Source organism: Pelophylax lessonae (genome assembly GCF_965119305.1).
Source record: "Pelophylax lessonae genome assembly, chromosome: 12".
NCBI lineage: Eukaryota > Metazoa > Chordata > Amphibia > Anura > Ranidae > Pelophylax > Pelophylax lessonae.
Genome location: NC_138779.1, coordinates 84,828,874 through 84,849,900, shown reverse-complemented (window position 1 = coordinate 84,849,900; position 21,027 = coordinate 84,828,874). Strand labels below are relative to the sequence as shown.

At 43.7% G+C, this 21,027-nt stretch overlaps 1 protein-coding gene across 1 annotated transcript in view; it reads right to left on the bottom strand.

Annotated features, from left to right (window-relative positions):
* Positions 1-21,027, bottom strand: part of CFAP74 (cilia and flagella associated protein 74) — a 385,998-nt gene that overhangs the window by 71,203 nt on the left and 293,768 nt on the right. Inside the window, exons 29-31 of the mRNA XM_082274200.1 lie at positions 20,587-20,721; positions 17,650-17,759; positions 10,626-10,681 (exon numbers count right to left, since the gene is read on the bottom strand). Coding sequence (XP_082130326.1) covers positions 10,626-10,681; positions 17,650-17,759; positions 20,587-20,721 — 301 coding nt within the window. The remainder of the gene's footprint in view (positions 1-10,625; positions 10,682-17,649; positions 17,760-20,586; positions 20,722-21,027) is intronic.

Genomic DNA, 21,027 nt, shown 5'->3' with positions numbered 1-21,027 from the left:
TAAGAAGACAAGAGGTTCTGGGAGTTGAGCGGCAGTAGGCTGTGAAATACGGCCTATCTGCTGTCTCAATGTCTGATTTCCTTCTTTTACTTCCGTAAGAGCAAGTATTAATTCATTTACTTGTTGTGTTAACTGTGTCACTTGAGTTGACAATTCTGCTGAATCCATATTTTTCAGGTTCGTTCAATCTGTAACGTTCTATGCGTTTTTGGTTAATGAATGGATTTGCAGCTGCAGAATTGTTACACTCAGTAGTCGTGTAGAGATTCTGTTGAACAACATATCCAACTCTCAGGACTTCATCACCATATCATAGCCTGTCTCTCACCTATATACTCTCTCATATTCTATTACTCCAGTAACATCATATTGGGTGTATGTATATTGCATAAACAGGCTGTGCACGATGATGAAGTCCTGAGAGTTGGATATGTTGTTCAACAGAATCTCTACACGACTACTGAGTGTAACAATTCTGCAGCTGCAAATCCATTCATTAACCAAAAACGCATAGAACGTTACACATGTTGGAAAATGCAAGGTCTTCCCTGAAAGAGACGACGTCTAGATGGGAGCATATGTTGTTCTAGAACTTGGATATACCTTTCAGCATTGATGGTGCCTTTCCAGATGTGTAAGCTGCCCATGCCACACACACTCATAAAACCCCATACCATCAGATATGCAGTCTTCTGAACTTAGCACTGATAACAACTTGGGTTGTCCTTGTCCTCCTTAGTCCGGATGCCATGGCATCCCAGTTTTCCAAAAAGAACTTCAAATTTTGATTTGTCTGACCACAGAACAGTTTTCCACTTTGCCACAGTCCATTTTAAATGAGCCTTGGCCCAGAGAAAATGCCTGCGCTTCTGGATCATGTTTAGATATGGCTTCTTTTTTGGCCTATAGAGTTTTACCCGGCAATGGCGAATGGTACGGTGGATTGTGTTCACCGACAATGTTTTCTGGAAGTATTCCTGAGCCCATGTTGTGATTTCCATTACAGCAGCATTCCTGTATGTGATGCAGTGCCGTCTAAGGGCCCGAAGATCACGGGCATCTAGTATGGTTTTCCAGCCTTGACCCTTACGCACAGAGATTGTTCCAGATTCTCTGAATCTGGATGATATTATGCACTGTAGATGATGATAACTTTAAACTCTTTGCAATTTTTCTCTGAGAAACTCCTTTTCTGATATTGCTCCACTATTTTTCACCGCAGCATTGGGGGAATTGGTGATCCTCTGCCCATCTTGACTTCTGAGAGACACTGCCACGCTGAGAGGCTCTTTTTATACCCAATCATGTTGCCAATTGACTTAATAAGTTGCAAATTGGTCCTCCAGCTGTTCCTTATATGTAAATGTAACTTTTCCGGCCTCTTATTGCTACCTGTCCCAACTTTTTTAGAATGTGTAGCTCTCATGAAATCCAAAATGAGCCAATATTTGGCATGACATTTCAAAATGTCTCCCTTTCAACATTTGAATATGTTATCTATATTATATTGTGACTAAAATATAAGTTTATGAGATTTGTAAATTAGTCCATTCCTTTTTTACTTACAATTTGTACAGTGTCCCAACTTTTTTGGAATAGGGTTGTCCAAAAAGCTACAGTAGAAACTTAATAAGGCATATCAGAACAAAATAAAGATGGCCGCGGCAAGCGTGCTTACGTCATCCAGTCCCGTCCCGTCTTACGCGCCATATACTGATGTCCTCAGAGGCGTGGCGGATGGACGGAAACACGATATAAATAGAGTACAAGCCAGAAATGACCATCCGGAAATTACACATAACAAGCTTGCACTAAACAATGCGTTCCAAAGAGTGGAAGGAAAACCTCTATTATTCACGCTAACACTTAAGATTGTGCGAACACGAAATTATATAACCCTACCAAATTAATAAGATAAATAGGGAGCACTCATCAGTGAGATCCCCAACTGTGAAAGTTCCATTTTAATATAGTGACCCAACCCTTACTTTTAAAAGCTAAACTTGATGTTATGCAAAGAGAAGTGCTCCATCTTGTGGATAAATTACATATGACATAAATAAAGCAAAAAAAAAAAAAAAAACAGGTTTGAATCCTAAACATATGCATCAAAGTAATGATGCATATAAAAATTATACAATCCCAAAATATATCATAAAAAACAACATTGAAATTAATGGTAAACATCAACCACTATTTAAAAAACAATTCACATCCCATTCAATATTCATCCCCAATGGTCGATAAGACTTGAGGTCATATATCCAGCGAGTCTCCATTGTGGAGATTTCTCGCCGGATATGACTCCCTCTCCAATGTGGCGAGAACTTGTCAATGCCCAGAATAAGAGTACCCTCTGGGTTTTTACTGTGCATTGTGCTTAGACATGCTATGTCCAGGAAACCCTCGTCTAATATTACCTAGATCAGTGTTTCCCAACTCCGGTCCTCAGGGCACACTAACAGGCCAGATTTTAAGTATTACCTTGGGGAGATGCAGACTAGTATACTGCAATCACTGAGCAGCAAATGATATCACCTGTGATGTATTTCAGTTTTCTTGCAAACCTGGCCTGTTAGTGTGCCCTGAGGACCGGAGTTGAAAAACACTGACCTAGATGTTCATTTACTCTAATTTGCATAGTTCTGATAGTGCGGCCCACATATTGAGGGCTGCAGGGGCACTGTAAAAGATAAACTACATTCTTATAAGAACAAGTAATAAATGATCTAATCTCATATATTCTGGAAGTTACCACGGACTGAAAATTACACATCCTCCTCGGAGTTAAAGAATTAACCCAACAAACCGCACATTTCGTGCAAGAGAAGAAACCTTTTAGGTCATGAAAAAAGGTAGTTCTCTTGGGATTATCTATTACATTGAGGGCTACATATAGTCTTAAAGGCTGCACACAATAAAACATCACCTGGGGGTTATCAGCTAATATAGGACCCAACAGTCTGTCGTTCTTTAGAACCTTCCAATGTCTATAAAAGATACGTTTAATATCACAATATTGATTAGAATACGTGGTGATAAAAGAGAACCCAAATTGGTTAATGTCTCTCTCTATTTTGGGCTTATCTTCCAATAGCTTAACTCTATCAAGACTATCAACCTCCGAGGCAATCCTTTCAAGTTCACAAGGGTTATAGCCTCTATCAACAAATCTGGAGCTCAACATACATTAGAGGCCTGCTGTTGATAATCTTCAAGGACAGTACAGTTCGGATGCACCCTAAGGAACTGACTTTTCGGAACAGACCTAAGCCAGGAAGGAAGATGACAACATCCCTGGCCTATGAAAATATTACGGTCTGTCTCCTTGAAGAGGTGAAGTAGTGGTAGCCAATGCACCATTCCTGAGCTCTATGTTCAGGTCCAAGAAGAGGACCTTTTGATTAGTTGCCTCATGCTGCAGCATTATACCCAAAGAGTTATGCAATTGGTTTATAAAGTCATTCAAGGATTGTACATCTTCATCCCAAACTAGGAGGACATTGTCTAAATATCACCTCCATAGGAAGAGCTCTGGTCTCTGGCCATTATAGACAATGTCCTCCTCCCATTTGGCCATAAAGAGATTAGCCATGTTAGGTGCAAATTTTGCGCCCATGGCAACACCTCTCTTTTGTAAATAGAAGGCGTCGCCAAACTAAAAATAACAGTGTTCCATGGCGAATGATAGCAATCGCAAAATAAAAGTGTGCTGCATAGGCAACATGCTGGGATCCTGTTGTAAAAAGGTATCCACTGCTTCATAGCCGTGTCTGTGGGAGATAATGGTATACAAGGAAGACACATCTGCTGTCGCCAAAGCGTAGCCCTCCCTCTCCTGTACACCGTCATGAATCTGCAGTAATGTTTCATGCCCTGACTGTCTGCTTACCTCTCTGATCTGTGTATCAGCTTTAGGGACCGTGCTCTCACACCTGTGTGTTTAAGCAATCTTCTCCCAGCATGGCTTCACCTCAGCCTCTAACAGGAAACACTTTATTAACCCGCGCACTGCAAGCCAGCCTTGCCCGAGCAACAATTGTGTGAAGGGTTCCCTGAGTGTTTCTTGCCGTGTGCTCTACATCTGATCTTTACATCTGAGGTTGTTTGCCTAACCATCCCTGTCTGCTTTTTGCCCTGACCTTCGGCTCATCCTTCTGACATCCCTGTCTGCTTGTTGCCACAACCTTTGGCTTGTTCTCCCAACTATTCCTTGTTGCCCTGGAGTGCTGCTTCCTCTACATCCACCAGAGCCAGCTGTGAGCATGCGCTGGGAGACTCAAAGGGCCACAACCTGGAGTCAGCTGCAGCCAAGTCCATCCTCACCATCAGAGGCTATGGTGAAAACCTGCTGGCTCTTAGACTCTGCACCCTGGGGAATCTTATGCTCTAGCTCTCTGTGCAGGATCGTGGCTGCGACCCTGTGTAGCTGCTTCTCTGAGCCATCGACCATCAGCAGTAAGCTGTTGGGTTCACAACATCTGTGGTGTGCTTCCCGTCACACAATGTCCACCGGGACCCGCCGATTGGTTGAGGCACAAGCAAAATGGCGTTCTCTGACCTGAGAAGGCAGTGATCTTGTGTTTCTGCTAAGCTAAGCACGGATCTCTGCTTCCCCACAGTACAAATACACTCCCTAGGAACACATTTAACCCTTTGATGGCCCCTGATGTTAACCCCTTCCCAGCCAGTGTCATTAGTACAGTGGCAGTGTATTTTTTAGCACTGATCACTGTATTAGTGTCAATGGTCCCCAAAAAAGTGTCAAAAGTGTCCAATTTGTCCACTGCAATATCGCAGTTCTGCTTGAAGTCCCTTAGTGCCACCATTACTAATAAAAAAACGCAATAAATCTATCCCATAGTTTGTAGACGCTAAACATTTGCACAAACCAATCAATATACGCTTATTGGGATTTTGTTTACCTAAAATATGTAGCAGAATACATATTGGCCTAAATTGATGAATAAATTAGATTTTTTACATTTTTTAATTGGATATTTTAGAGAAGTAAAAAATATTGTTTTTTTTTTTTTTTTTCAAAATAGTCTTTTTTTGTTTATAGTGCAAAAAATAAAAAGGTGGTCAAATACCACCAAAAGAAAGCGATAATTGTGGGGAAAAAAGGACATACATTTTATTTGGGTGCAGGGTCGCACAGCTGCACAATTGTCAGTTCAAGTAACACAGTGCTGTATAGCAAAAAATGGCCTGGTCATGAAGGGGGGGGGGGGGTAAACCTTCCGGAGGGCAAGTGAATAAAACGGTAACACGGATGTACTACAGTGTCATCTCCTCTGCAGCTCCCTTATGTAAAATGCCCACTAACACCATTAAAATACACACCTGATGGCAGGACAAACCTCAGTCTATTTACCAGTGACCTGCTGCTTCCTGAAAATTTCCAGTTATAAGCCACAGGAAAGGGAAGAAGGATCTGTGTGATTCAGGGGCACTGCCTCTGCTTAAGCAAGCAATTAGTGCCTCTCCCTCACAGAAACCCTGCTCCTGGTCACAACTTAGACCTGGATGCATCAAGCTGGTACATGGAGATTCCAGTCATGTCAACAAGTAAGTGCTTGAGGGGTGTTAGTGGCAAAGGGGCTGGGAAAGGACCAATATTGTAAGCTCTAACTAGCAGGGTCCTCTAATTCCTCCTGTATTGAATTGTATTTTAACTGTAGTGTCTTCCCTCATATTGTAAAGCGATGCGCAAACTGACGGCGTTATATAAATCCTGTATAATAAAAATATTGTCGGTTTAGATCTGCTACTTAAATTCCCTTATAAACAGATAACCACTAGGGGCAGCATTTACATATTTGTAAGACTGTAAAATATAGAGCTTGTAAAAATAGAAGTTATATCAGAGCTTATATTTAAAAAAGGTTCCTGGTATAATGTAAGTAAACCTGTCACAAACCTAGACAAATCAAACTGAGAATGTGATGAAACCTGCAAAAAAAGACATTACCTTCAGTAAAAAACACACTTCAAAACAATCTGCAGATCCAGAGATATAAGCTAAAATGATATGCATGTTTGTAAATTTTAAAGCTAGCAGCACAGAACTACGTATAACTTGGAATGTTAATTTAATAAGCAGGTATGCATTTTTGCAGTGATGTATTTCATCACTGCAAGGTTTTTTCTTTTTTGCTACACAAATAAATAAAACGAAAAGTTTGAAAAAAAAAAAAAAAAGTTTTTTTGTTTATGTTGTAAATAGATATATTTTTTCCTGCACTGATGAGCACTGATGCGGCCGCACTGACAGGCACTGATGGGGATGGCACTGATATGCAGCACTGATAGGCAGCACTGATGGGCACTGATGGGTAGCAATTGTATGCAGCATTGGTGGGCACTGATGAGCACTGATAGGCGGCACTGATAGGCAGCACTGGTGGGCAATAATGGGCACTGGTGTTCAGCACTGATAGATGGCAATGATGGGCACTGGTGGGCAGCACTGATAGATGGCAATGGTGGGCAGCACTGATGGGGAGGGCACTGGCAGGCTCCCTGAGCCCTGATTGCCATCCCTGGTGGCTATAGTGGGCATCCGTGGTGGTCATGGTCACAGCTGGTCACATGGTAAAAAGCCTCCGTCAGTAGGCTCTTTACCGAGATCGGAGATGCAGTGTGTCAGAGTGACACACCACAGCACCGATTACCACTCTGCGACCCCCCCCGGGGGCGTGCAGAGCGCATTATCCTGCCTGACGTCATATGACGGCGGATCAGGATAATACAACCACCTTCCCGTCGTCAATTGCCTATAGAGCGGACGGGAAGTGGTTAAAATGGCATTAAATCCAAAAACAAAACTGTAATATATTGCAGCTTACCATTCCTTAAATGTGATGGCTGCATTAGTTTTCCATTTTTAGACTTTTGTTCCTTTATTTTCCAGGGGTGATTCGTCCAGTAAGGCCTCTTTCACACGGCAGCTCCGCTGTTTTTGTCCGCTGCGGGATTTTTTTTTTTCTCACGGAGCGGATGACAGTTGTGTCATCCGCTCCGTAAGTCCGCATATCATCCCATCCGTTTGTGGATGATATGCGGACATAATGTAAGTCTATGGGCATTGCGGATGTCAGCGGATGACACCGCTGACATCCGATTTTCCTTCCTTTCCGTTTTTTGAACGGAGGAAAAATAGGGTTCTGTTCCGTTCCAAAAAACGTAACAGAACTGAAAGGAAGAAAATCGGATGTCAGCGGATGGTATTCCGCTGACATCCGCAATGCCATTGACTTACATTATATCCGCAAATCATCCGCAAAAAAAAAGGACACTTCCTGTGTGTCTCCATCGGAGAACCATCAGAGACACCTTTGGACAGCAACACTTTCATTCTGGGTAGGGGTTGTTTTAGAAGCACTAGTAGATTAAGGCTTGACTAACCAATTAAAGCCAAACTCCACCCAACACTTTTTAGGCAGTTACAGCAACAGCATTTTTCTCCTTTTGGGATAAAGGTTTTATATACATGAATAAAAGCTGACCATTGCAAGCTTGGTCTGTTAAAGGACTTTGAAAAATAACAGATTTACTGGCCAGATGAACAATGTGAAAATAAAGGAAAACAAGCCTAAAAAAGAAAACAAATGCAGCCACCGCATTAAAGAATTGACAAACACTAGAATATATTTTTGGGGGGTTTTATACTGCTTTAAGCTATGTGTTTAGCTGTTTGCCTGTTCTGCTTTACCATGAGTTCAGGCCGAACATTGGCTGTTCACCCGTTCGACGAACACCTAAATTATCTGGTCGTTTGACCATTTTTTCGGCCTGCCGAACAACCACAATGCACTGCGCCGCCGCACAATGCATTGAAAGCTCTGATTGGCTGAAGCAATAAAAGCTTTGCCCAATCAGGGAAAATAGCACTGTCAGAGCCATGACTTGACACTGTGATGATGACTCTATCCAATCATGGCTCATTGCTCTTAGTCCCAGCCCACACTATAGAAATATTCTTCCCATTGCGCCATTTGCAGTGTGATACTGGCGTGGAGAGAGATAGAACAGGGCTCTGTTCAATGCTACTAGCGAGTTAGTATGCTATAGTGTACTATTGTAGAGTGTAGAGCAGGGGTGTTAAACTCATTTCATCATGGGCTGCATCAGCATTATGGCTGCCCTCAAAGGGCCGGTTATATCTATAAGTTTAGATGTCCAGAGCACCCCATGCCCCTTTGAACCCTTACAAGAGATGCCAAGAGTCACCCAACCTTCCTTACATCACAATGCACCCCCTTACCTTGTGCTGCTGCCAGAAAGAAGATGCGGGTGCATTTGGGAAGAAGTGCAGGGTCCGGAGGAGAACCAGAGAAGGGCTGGACTCAGCTTCCAGAGTCTGCTAAATGCTGAGACCAGGGGAGGCAAAGGCAAGGTGGTGTTGCGGCTGCACTGAGAGATGCAGGATCTGTAAGAGGAGTTCTGTTCTCCTCTCTGCTGCGGACTGCTGAGAAGGGATGGGCAAAGACGAGCCTTTCTGCAGCTGCACAGAGGAGTGCAGAATCTGCCAAAGAAGTTCTGTCTTCTCTGCTGCTGACTACAGAGACAAGGTTGGGCCGAGACAAGGGGGGTGCCGCAGCTGCAGGAGAGGTGCGAGGGCCACATGAAATGGCCTGGGGAGCCACATTCGTCCCGCAGGCCTTGTGTTTGACACCTGTGGTGTAGAGTGTCAGTTTAGTGTGAATCTAGTGATAGTGCAGTGTGAGTGTAGTGGGACCATTCCTTTTTACTTTAGTGTCACATTAGTGTGAATCTAGTGATAGTACAGTGTGAGAGTTAAAGTCATTTTATTTAATCAGGAAAGGTTTCCTGCAGTGTATTTCAGTGTGTTAATGCACATTTACTGTAGTATATTGCAGTGCATTAAGCAGGTTTACTGCAGTATATTTAAATTTGTTACTGCGCGTTTACCGTAGTATATTGCAGTGCATTATTGCAGGTTTACTGCAGTATTTTTCAGTGCATTCCTGCACGTTCACCGTAGCATATTTCAGTGCATTATTGCAGATTTACAGCAGTATATTGCAGTACAGTAGTGTACGTTTAACGCATTATATTGCAGTGCAATACTGCATGTTTAAAGCAGTATATTTTAGTGCATTATTGCGGTGCAGTAGTGCATGTTTAACACAGTATATTGCAGTGTGTTACTACGCTTTAATCACAGTATATTTCAATGCGTTATTGCAGGTTTACTGCAGTATATTGCAGTGCGTTACTGAACGTTTAACGCAGTATATTTCAGTGAGTGCAGTTTTACTGCAGTATATTGTAGTGTGTTTGTGTATCGAGTACTCAAGTTAAAGTGCACCAAACACCACTTTCAATTGATTACAGTGCACCCACGTATACATTTACCAATATTTGTTACATTTTGGTAAAAAGCCCCCCCTCCATTATGTCTGGGAGGCCAACAAGGACAGGCGGATGTTCCCATGGCACTGTGAGAGGGCCAGCAGCGTCGGTGCCATCCTCAGATAGGGCATCATTTCCTCTGTTTAGTGATGTTGGCCGTGCTATGGACTGGCTTACTAAACCATCCTCATCCTCCATCACCCAAGCAGAGTCTTGTGCGCAGTCCACCGCAGGTGCCAGAGTGGCTTATTCTGCCTCCTTGTCCAATTTTTGACAGCAAGGGCAATTCTTGCTTTCATTAAGAGTACCTCTATAGGGTTATGGTGTGAAGGCACCACCACTACCCAAAGCCCAATTTTTCTGCACCTGTTACTTCTATCCAAAGCCTGAGAAAGAAACACCAGAATTTATCCAAAAAATCTCTCATTTTTTTCCGAATGCACTAAATTGTGGCCTCCTCATACAGACTGGCTCCCTAAACCATTGTTTACAAAATAAAGAAAGCTTGCAGGGAAAATGTCATTTTTTTTGGCTTTATAAATTTCATTATTGCTGCAGCAGGTTCTATACACGGTAAAGATATGCCACTTTACAGGCAGACTAAGGGTACCCCCATGGCATTTTATTTAAAGGAATTTTTCATTTTTGTTTTCTCGTTTTTATGGTTTCACTTTAAGCATCAGTAAATCACTGCTCATTTAAAAATTATGTTTTACAAACTTTGTGTTCATTGATACATGTGCCCCAGGGCAGTACCCATACCCCCATACCATTTGTATGCCCAATTTCTTGCAAATAAGCCTTCAAAATGGGCACTTCTGATTTTTACAGTTCGGGTCCTATAGACTTCAAAGGGGTTTGTTATTCAGTTCCGAACGTTTGCGATGTTCAAAAGTTCTGCCACGAACCGAAACGGGGGTCATCCGGCCCATGTCTATGTATAGCTTATATTCTATAAACTTTTATACAGGCCGGCATTAACATTTACTCTAATTCAATACACTTATAGATGAGTATTCATAATTAACAGTTTTGAGTATTAGGCCTTCTGTTATTTGTTACCCATACATGCATTATGGGGATGACAAGGTCAAGCTTAGTTAGGAAATTGTTTTCAACATTACTTATAAATAGCAACAGATGCTATTTTTGGCACTACAGGATACGGTGCTAATAAAAGGGGCTAAAAGTAATTCATCCCAACACCTTGAATTAAACCTATTGTATCAAAACTTAAAGGATACTTCCAAGGACTCAGCTGAAATGTTCTGCAATGAAATTGTCTTCACTAATTTTTGACCTAAAATAAGCACAAGTACATATAGGCTTGAAAATCAAATTTGCTGGCAAAAACACATGCATATACTGTATACCATTGAATAAACAGGCAAACAGACCGTTATAAACAAAGAAACATCATTATTGACAAGAGGGGAATTTAACTTTGTTTATTAATACATTTTTCATTTATTTATTTGTAAATACAAATGGGGAGAGCTGTGACTACTGCTTTCTCCTTGAACCAGAACGTGGTACAATATCAGCAGAGAGGAGAGCACTGGACATTTGCATCAGATACACTGTTGTAAATATCCAGCGTATACCTTCAGCTTGTTCAGTTAGGCTAGGTTCACACATGTCCGGCTGCGGTTTACAGTCTGGAGTCGGGTGTGGTTTTGTTCACTGGTTCAGGTACGATTCAGGTGTGAATTTTAACTTGAATTCGCACCTAAACCGGACCCTAAATCGCACAGGACCCTTTTCAGAAATGAACCACGGCCACCCCGGACATGTGTGAACTGGCTCCATTGAAAACTAGGCCGATTCACATGTTATGCGGTTAAAAATGCATCCGATTTGCATATATGTGAACCGAGCCTTAAAAAGTTAGTTCTGCTTTACCAAAAACTGCCTATGCAGATTAGGGGCGTCCATAAATAAAAACAAACTGTGCAGCTCTGACTAAAGTAGACAAATGTAGGCCATTTACGTAGCTCGTAAAGCCTGACTGGAATACTCCAACGTTGGTAGGACGTTGCTAAGAGACACCCAGCTATTACTATAATACAATACACAATAGTGTATTGATTCATGAAAATAAATCTGCTTTCAGTTCAGTATAGATTTACGATTAATGTTATAAGTGATCTCTAGTGTTGCCTATGGGCATTTTATATATGTCTTAGGAATTTTGATCTGCTGAACTACACAAAAGGACAGATCATCAGCTTTTCCATTATACTTTAGTAACATATGTCTCGCGATTGGTCTGGCTTTTTTTAGTTCCACAGTCCTTTGGGACTTAGATGTGTTAAGCACAAAATGGTAAATCATGCAGAAAAATTATATTTTGATTAGAGGAAAAATTGGATTTTTGACTTACTGTAAAATCCATTTCTCTGATGTTCATTGACAGACACAGCTCCTGATCTTCTTGGTTATACTGCCCCATACAGGAGTAGGACACTAGGCATAAAAAAGGACTCACTACGCTTATGGGCAGTCCCAGGAGGTATACTACCCCTCTCTGCTATAGGTACTTCTTTTTTTGCAAGCAGTGTCAGAAGTATTACAACTCCATAGAGGGGTTGGTGCCGTGTCTGACAATAAACATCAGAGAAATGTATTTTACGGTAAGTCAAAAATCTCATTTTCTTTTTAGTTTATTGACGGACACAGCTCCTGATCTTCTTGACCATTGGGACATCCCAAAGCAGTGTCAAACATGAGGGGTGGGAACAGCAATAAAAAATTCCCAAGGCTAAAAATGTAGCCAACCAGGTAAGAGGAGCTCAACCAAAAAAAAAAAACAACTGGAGCCCACCTGACTGAGAATATAACACCCCAGAGAAGGAACATGCCCTCTAAACAGAAGTCTGCAAAACCTTGTGGCCAAAAGAAGCATCCGCAGATGCCAACACATCCACTTTATAAAATCTTTTGAAAGTGTGCAAGTGTGCACCAACAACAGGTGGTCGCCTTGAAAACCTGCGTCACTGATGCCTGATGACGCAAGGCCCAGGAAGTACTGAGAGCCTGAGTAGAGTGCGCTTGACAGGTAAAGGAGGAACCTGACCCTTGATTGAATAGGCCTAAGTCACTGTCTGTCAGATCCATCTGGAAATGGTCGGAGAAGAAGCGGACAGTCCTTTTCAAGGCCCATTCGTAAGCACAAATCGTAAATCTGACTTCCTAAAGGACTCTGTAGCGGCCAGGTACACCCAAATTGCCCTAACCATACCCAGGGCATGCAACACCACTTCCCTAGGATGTTTTGGCCTGGGACACAGGGAATGAAACACAATATCCTCATTCAATGGAAATCAGAGACAACGTATGGAAGGAACGACGGACAGGGGCGAAGAACCGCCTTATATTTGTGGACCACCAACCACCAAGTAAGGGGAGCGACAAAATAACACTGCCAATTCCGACACCCTGCGTGCAGAGGTGATTGCCACCAAAAAGGCCACCTTCTGGGACAGCGTAAGCAGGGGAATCTCCCGAATATTTTCAAAGGGTGGCTTCTGGAGGACTGAAAGCACCAGGTTGAGATCCTAAGGCGGTAGTGGAGACCGCACTGGAGGAGTCAAATGTCAAACCCCCTGAATAAAGGTGCGCACCAGGGAGTGCATGGCCAAGGGTCGCTGAAAGAAGGCCACCAAGGCCGACACCTGGCCCTTGATGCTACTCAAAGCCAATTTCTGCTCAACCCCCCGTTGAAGGAAATTCAAGACCCGAGCCACCAAGAAAGAGCGAGGGTGAACCCCAAATGACTCACACCACAAAATGTACACTTTCCACATACGATGGTAGATCTTCCTAGAGGTAGACCTCCTAGCTTTCAACAGCGTTGGAATCACCGATTTAGACAAGCCTCTATCCTGCAGCACCTGACTTTAAACAGCCAAGCCGTCAAAGCCAGTGACTGCAAAGCAGGATGAAAGAACGGCCCTTAGGACAGCAGATCCTCCCTGAGAGGCAGTCTCCAAGGAACGCCGGCGTCCAGACGCACTAAGTCCGCATACCAAGACTGATGAGGCCAGTCTGGAGCCACTAAAATGATCGTGGAAGAGTCTTGGCAGAAGCTTGAGAGGAGGGAAGGAGTAAATCAGATGATACTGGCTCCAAGGGGCCACCTGCGCATCCAGTGCATCTGCGCAACCGCCTCTACACCTTTCTGTTGAGCCGAGACACCAACAGGGGTGCCCCACTGGAGACACAACTGATGAAACACCTATGGATGAAGGGACCACTCCACTTGGTCCAACGCCTGCTAAGTGATATAATCCAACTGCCAATTTTCCACCCCGGGAATGTGTACGACGGAGAAGGCCCAAACAAAGCTTTCTGCCCTCCGTAGAATGCTGGCTACCTCCAAAGCTGCCAACACACTTCTTATGCCCCCTGGTGATTGACATAAGCCACGGCTGTGGCGTTGTCTGATTGAATTTGCACTGGACACCACTGAAGGCGATCTATCCAGTGATCCAGGCACAACCTAATAGCTCGGAGTTTCAGGACATTTATCGGTAGTCTGGTCTCTTCCAGTGTCCAGATACCCTGAGCGGAGCTCCGGCCCAGGACACCTCCCCACCCAGACAGAATGGCATCTGTGGTGACTACTGTCCAATACAAGGGGAGAAAGGATTTGCCCTGTCGAAGAGCTGAAGAACAAACCCACCAGATCAGGGACCCTTTTATTTCCCGGCTCAGCCGGATCGGATTGTCCAGCGACTTCGGACACTTGTCCCATTTGGCCAAGATCTCATATAGAACTGAGCAAATGGACCCGCTTTAAAGGTAGAAACCATCAGACCCAGCACCCACATTCAAGTCTGGAGGCAAGACCACCTGCTGGACAGCAGGAGATGAACTGCCGCATGCAATTTCCAGAGTTTGTCCAGAGGAAGGAACACTCTGGCTAGAGCCGAGTCCAGAGTCAGACCCAGATAGTCCAAGTTTGTGGAAGGAACCAGAGCAGACTTCTGATAATTCAGAAGCCAGCGGAACTCCCTCAGAGTCTGTATAGAGATTTCCCCGTTTTCCACCAGAGTAGTAGGGGAATCCGCTCATAGGAGAAGGTCGTCCAGGTAGCCCAGCACTGCGATCCCTCGCTGACGTAACAATGCCAGCACTGGGGCCAACATTTTTGTGAAGACCCAAGGAGCGGAGGCGAGACCAAAGGGTAACGACATGAACTGAAAATGCTCTTCTTCCACGGCAAAGCTGAGGAAGCGCTGGTGACAGACACATATTGGAATATGTAAGTAAGCGTCCTTGATGTCGATAGAGGCAAGGAAATCCCCCTGATGCAGGGATGCCACCACTGTGTGAATAGACTCCATTCTGAACTTCTGTACCCGCACAAAGCAGTTCAGTGCCTTGAGGTCAAGAATTGGATGCACTCTGCCCTCTTTCTTTGGGACCGTGAACAAGTTTGAATAAAACCAATGGTTTTGAGGCCAGAACCGGGACAATCACCCTCTGAAGTAACAGGTCTTGCACCGCTCCAAAGAGAGCCTGTAATCTGTCTGTGGACAGGTGCATGTTGGAAGGAAAGATCCTTTCCAGGGGGTTAGGTCGAAACTCGATTTTTGGTAGCCAGACCGTAATACTTCATGGACCTACTTGTCTTGCACACAGTCCACAAAGTCCGGGAACCAGCGAAGGCATCCCCCACCCCAGGCACGGGTGAGGGCGCACCCTCATGCTGAAGGAGCCTTGTCTGCAGGTCTAGAGAAACCTGCTCTCGGCTTGCCAGACCAAGGTTGCTTGGATGCCCCCAAAGAGGCCTTGAAAGACTTTGAACCCTTGTCAGCCGACCCTGAGGGACAAAAAACTTCTTGTGCGCCGAGAAGGACGGGCCACGTCTATGACAAGGGTTCCTTACCCTTACTAGCCTGTGGAAGAAAATAACTCTTCCCCCCTGTGAGACTCTTAATGATGTCATCCAGGGTAGCTCCAAACAGGTGATCTCCTCGAAAAAGAAGATCAGTTAAGGCTTTTTTTTAGAGGTCTGGTCCGCAGACCAACATTTGAGCCTAAGGACCACTGCAGAAAAAGACAGTCTAGAAATCAGGGATGCCGCATCCAAAGAGGCAGCACAGATAAACTGCAGCTCCTGGACCAACTGGTCCGCCAACTTAGCAAAGGCAGGGGGGAGCTACTCACCCTCCAGGTCATGGCATAAAACTTTAGCCCACTTGGCCAGAGTTTGTGACACCAGGGCAATGGTGAACACAGGCCTAAGTGCAGAACCAGCAACAGTGAACATATTGCGGGCCACAGCTCCGCCTTCCTGTCAGTCGGATCCTTAAAGGCCGGAGACTCTTCCACCGGAGTCACGGTTGCCTTATTCAACCTGGAAACATTTTGGATGTTCCCACTACTTTACGACAAATCTGTCAAAATAGGAGGGGAAGGGAAACACCTTCACCACTCTAGATGGCTTGTGGGTGACAAAGGGGACCGGTGCTTCCGCCGCAGCTTCAGCTGTGTCCTCCATTTTTTTTTTATTAAATCTTTTTCCTTTTCATAACATACAATATCTGAACAAAAAAAAATTAAAATATATAAAAATATGAAACAACATAATTAATGCAACCAAATACCAAAAACACTCCAAGGCATTGTATAGTATTTAAAAAAAAAAAAAAGAAAAAAAAAATCTCATGCACAGACACAATCAGTGCGTCTACCAGACCCTTTTCGTGCGCAGCTATAGGTGTGGAGGAATCATCCTCACTATCTGAGAAATCAGTGAGCATGGTCGCAGACCCCTCGGGGTGGCCTACGCCTGCCGAATCATATTCAGGATCTAAGGAGACAGATGAGGCAAAAGAACATGGGGGGGGGGGCTTTTTGCTACCCCATCGCCCAAAAGCCACCTCCACCCAGGACACAAAGGACTCCAGGACTGCGGTCAGTGCATCAATGGATGGTTGGGACCCAGAAGGCCCCTGCGGCCTCTGAGAGGGGGTCAGGTGGGGAAACGTGCTCCAAAGACTCCATAAGGAATAAGAGGACCCCAGAAAATGTGTAAAAAACACTGATATGGGACACCTCCACTGCGCTGGTAACACCACCCAGTCACCAGCAACAGAGCATCCCCAGCAGAGAGAAGAAGGCTCCCACCAGACTCACCACCCCACCAGACAGGCACCAGCAGAACCAGGATGCAGTGCACTCCACGTGCGGGTGGGGGTGGTTGGGGGGGCTAGATGACCCACAGGGACCACCAGGCACAGAGGAGGGGGGGTGCCTAACGGGCAGGAGTCGAACCTGGGGGTCCTAGCATCCCAGGGAGTGGCCCACGTACACCCTAAAGCCCTCCAGAGGGAGAGGGGGGACAGCTACCCGCCATACCAGGAACCAGACGGGCACTGCTCCAGATAGAACCTCCTCGCTATCAAAATGGGGGGGCTGTTGGCCAGGAGGAGCGCTGCGACTCAGGCTGAGACCTGGTCGTATGTGACCTCACGGGGTGTTTAACTCGCAGCCAAGCCCCCACATGGTTGGAAAAGCCCCATTGAATAATTACTAATAACTTTACTTTGTTTTTAGTGTCTTTCACCATCCAAGGCTATTAGGAGAGTCATGAATAGTTTTTTTATTTTTTTTAAATCTTACCACCTGAGATCTAGTGGGTAATTCAGCCCACCAGTGCCCATCCATAAATGAAATATCAGATATGTATAGGCCAACTCTTTATCCAAATAAAGACATACAACATACCATGCAGTATACAGTATTTGTGAATTATAAAGTGACATTTACAATTTCTCTGCTATTCTAGCAATTTAAAATATGATATTTTGGGGAAAAGTAAGACAGAATTAAAGGATATAGTATATTATGAATCACAACATAAGAAAAATATCAGTCTTGCTCAATGCAAAATCTTTTCTACTAAAGCTAAGGCAAGCTAGCATAAAATGTAATTGAGCTGTTCGGAGTTATGCTTGTAGCTCTTAATTTGGAAATCCATTAAACATGGTAATCTATGGAAGAAACACTGCATATCAAATAAATACATCATCTCCTCCTTTCTCCTCTTGAAAGAGAAGCAGAGACACAGCCATAGTGCAATTTATATACATTTACAGTGTCTGGCTTGTTAGGAGCTTACATGCTAAAGAGAGCCAGTAGCTATAAATAAAATGTTGATAGTAATGTTAAATGAAGCTATTCTGGTCATTTTATAATGAAGTGGAGGGAAGTGCATGGCCATTAACTGGGATCTGCCTCATTCAAGTGATTTAGTACCTATTGCAGCAGCTCCAAAATTGATGAGATGGCGTCCATTTTCAGAAGTGACAATCAGAGGAGGTGCAATGGCAGGGCAGTGCAGCTCAAGGTACAGGGTGTTATATGGGCTGTGGAAAGACATTTAAAGATATTGTTAAAGGGGTTATACATCCAAAATATAAAAAAACAAACTATGGATTGTTGAGGGGGTGAAGTTTTCATGATTAACAGCGTTTGCCACACCTCTTAATCCTACAAAGCTTATAACTTACATAGTTACATAGTAGGGGAGGTTGAATAAAGACAATAGTCCATCCAGTTCAACCTGTGTAGGTGTGTGTGGCCGTAATCATCTCTCATACCCCTTAATGTTCTGATCCTTGAGATGCAAGTCTAAGTCTTTTGAAAGCCACCATACTTCCCACAGAAACCACCTCTTGTGGTAGAGAATTCCACAATCTTGTAGCCCTAACAGTAGTAAAGAACTCCACACGTTGCCCGAGGTTAAAACGCTTCTCCTCTAATCGCATTGTATGCCCTCCAGTCCTCATTCAAACCTGGAACAAGTATGTGCAGATCAGATGTTTTGATGCTTCTACTGGTTCCATCATTAGACCAGGCCAGTGACTGCCTCATTAGTAAAGGAATGAAAAATTCTGACCTTGTACCTTTAAAATTGAGTCTCTCAAATTTATATCTTCAAAAACCCTCCTTTAATAACAAAAGCAATACTTCCGATACTATGATGCAAATAGCAACTAGGTTCCCCATTGCACATAGCAACTAGGTTCCCCATTGCACATAGCAACTAGGTTCCCCATTGCACATCAAAGACTAAATTTGATTGGCTGCTGCAGACAGCAATTTCATTTTAGCTTCAGTTACCGTAAATCAGCCCACAGCTGTTCCCATTCTTCACTAATACAGTAAACTTCTGCAATGGCAAAAGCAGAAGCAGTCCTTGAGCAAAAGTAGCTTTTTGCACACATCAGCTCACAAAGTGCAATAGTAATGGAATGCAGACTCCAAGCAAATCATTGTGAGCAATGTATTGCCATCAGAACAAGGTGAAGATGGTGTGTTGCTTTCCCTCGCAACAATTCTGATCAAACTGTTCTATCCACAAACCTGAAACTCAGCGTTTTCCATTGCATGCAAAATAAAGGCTAATATGTAAAAGTCTCCATCTCTTAGATATTTCTACTATAGGTTTTTATCCTTACTTCCAACTGGTTCTATTGTGCACTTTATTAGGCAACTAAAAGAGCTTCTCCCCCCCCCAAAAAAGGCAACTAAAAGAGCCCCCCCCAAAAAAAAAAAAAAAAAAGAGGCAACTAAAAGAGCCTCTCTCCTAGGGTTTCTAGTGTTGGTGCAGACAACACCACATAAATACACTGAAATGCTATAAGAGAAAAAAATGTTTTTGTTTTTATGGCGATTACCCAGTTAAGGCCTCCATCAAGTTTCAGGGACTCAATACCCTGCGCAGGTGCACTGGCGTCGCTAACCGGCGAACGCCTATGTGCATGCGCCTGCGCTGAGGCTACCTTGGGTAGTTTGCGGCTATCTTGCGTTGGCGCGAACGTGCGAATGCGCATGCGCACGCAATCCGCTTTTGGCGCTAAACGGCCTGTTTAAAGCCAGTGATTACTCTGAGTCATTGCTGTGTGATCATCAGCTCTCCTGTATCCTGTGCCTGTTATATCTGCTGTTCCTGTTTACCGGGTTGTCTTTGGATTCTGATTACCTGCTGCCCGCCCTGACCTTGTCCTGACGATTCTCCTGCCTTGTCCTGATCTGTTTACCTGCTACCGGCTATTGGTCCTGGACCTGCTCCTGGCTCACCCACGGAATCCGGGGGACCGCGACCTGGTGTTAGCAAGCAGCCAAGTCCATCCCCACCATCTGGGGCCCTGGTGAAAACCGGCAAACACTTAGACTCTGCGCCTCTGGTGAACCTGTGCCACGCCAGTTAACCGGTAAGCCACTCCTCTTACGTCAGGCTCTGCCACGTTACCCCGTGACAAGAAGATTATGTAAAAGGGTAACAATGCCAGAGAATAGCACATTACAGCCATAACCAGATCCCACTCCAAATCTCATGAAACTAACAGTTGGAGGCAGCAGTGCCTTAGATCTCTCATTGCAGATATACAGATACTAAGGGTTGTGGCATGTGAGTGTATAGGCACCCTCACATGCCAGGAACTGCTCTGCTATTTTTTTAGGAATTCAAGACAAAAGCAATTTTTTTAGGGTTTTGTCTTATTAACTTTCTAAATCTGCCTTATAACATAGTAAATCTTCACTGTTTCAGTTCGGTTCCACTTTAAAGCGGCACCACAATCTGGTCTAGTGCTATGGAAATATGCATAAAAATAAGAGGAAATCGATGTGAGTTTATTGCCCAGTTTAAGGCTTCATGTACATGGGGCGTTTGAAAACCTCTCCTGAATGCTAGAACTTGACGACAGTTAAAAACGCCCGTTGTGCCGCGTCCACATGCCGCATTTATGCACGTTTAGCGGCGTTTGTGTTTAGAAGTTTTTTACATTTTAAAATGGTCAGAAATGTATCCCCATTGAAAACACCTATAAATGAAATGCTTATAAACGAGAGTGAATGCATTTATATGTTGTTACAAGCATTTGGTATTTCAAATGCCAATAAACCACCGTCTGAACGCATTTTTTGCTTTCAAACTCAACTGCCTCTAAAGGACTTTAAACGTCTTATTGTAGATGGACAGATAAGATAACATATAGGAGAGTTCAGGGGCTGCTGAAAAAAATGCCTAACTGCTCCTAAACATCTGTTTATCAGCAGCAGTGTACATGAGGCCTAAGTGTGTTGCTGCAGCTGTCAACTAATATTAATCATTTTCTGACTGGTCAAAGCAGATATGTATAAAAAGTGACAAACACTAGCGGCCACATTCATGAGTCACATTCATACCTGAAGTTAAGGCTTTCATCTTCTTTGCGTTTACCAATGTCACAACTGGCAATGCAGCAAGGTATAACTTGTTTGAAAAATTTGCCCACGAACCTTCTGTAGATGGACAATCTGGCAGCTGTGTATTCATCAGAGCTGCAAATAACATCAACATTAAAAAAAAAAAAAAATTTCAATTCTGCATAATCAAACTTTTAAGGCTTTTAAAGTGATCACACAGTATGTTGTGAAATATCAACAATTTAGGTATATCTAAAGCTAGGCCTTTGTTTTAGTTTTGAATTGAGTAGGAAATAGTTAAAAACATTTGTCAGATTTTGTTTTATTATCTGTATCTCCAAGATCTCTGTACTAGAGACACAGCGGGAAGTAAGAGGAAATCTCTCCAAACTAAGGGGAAATCCCTTCATAGTTCACCAAAACATGGTCCCCATTGAGGGA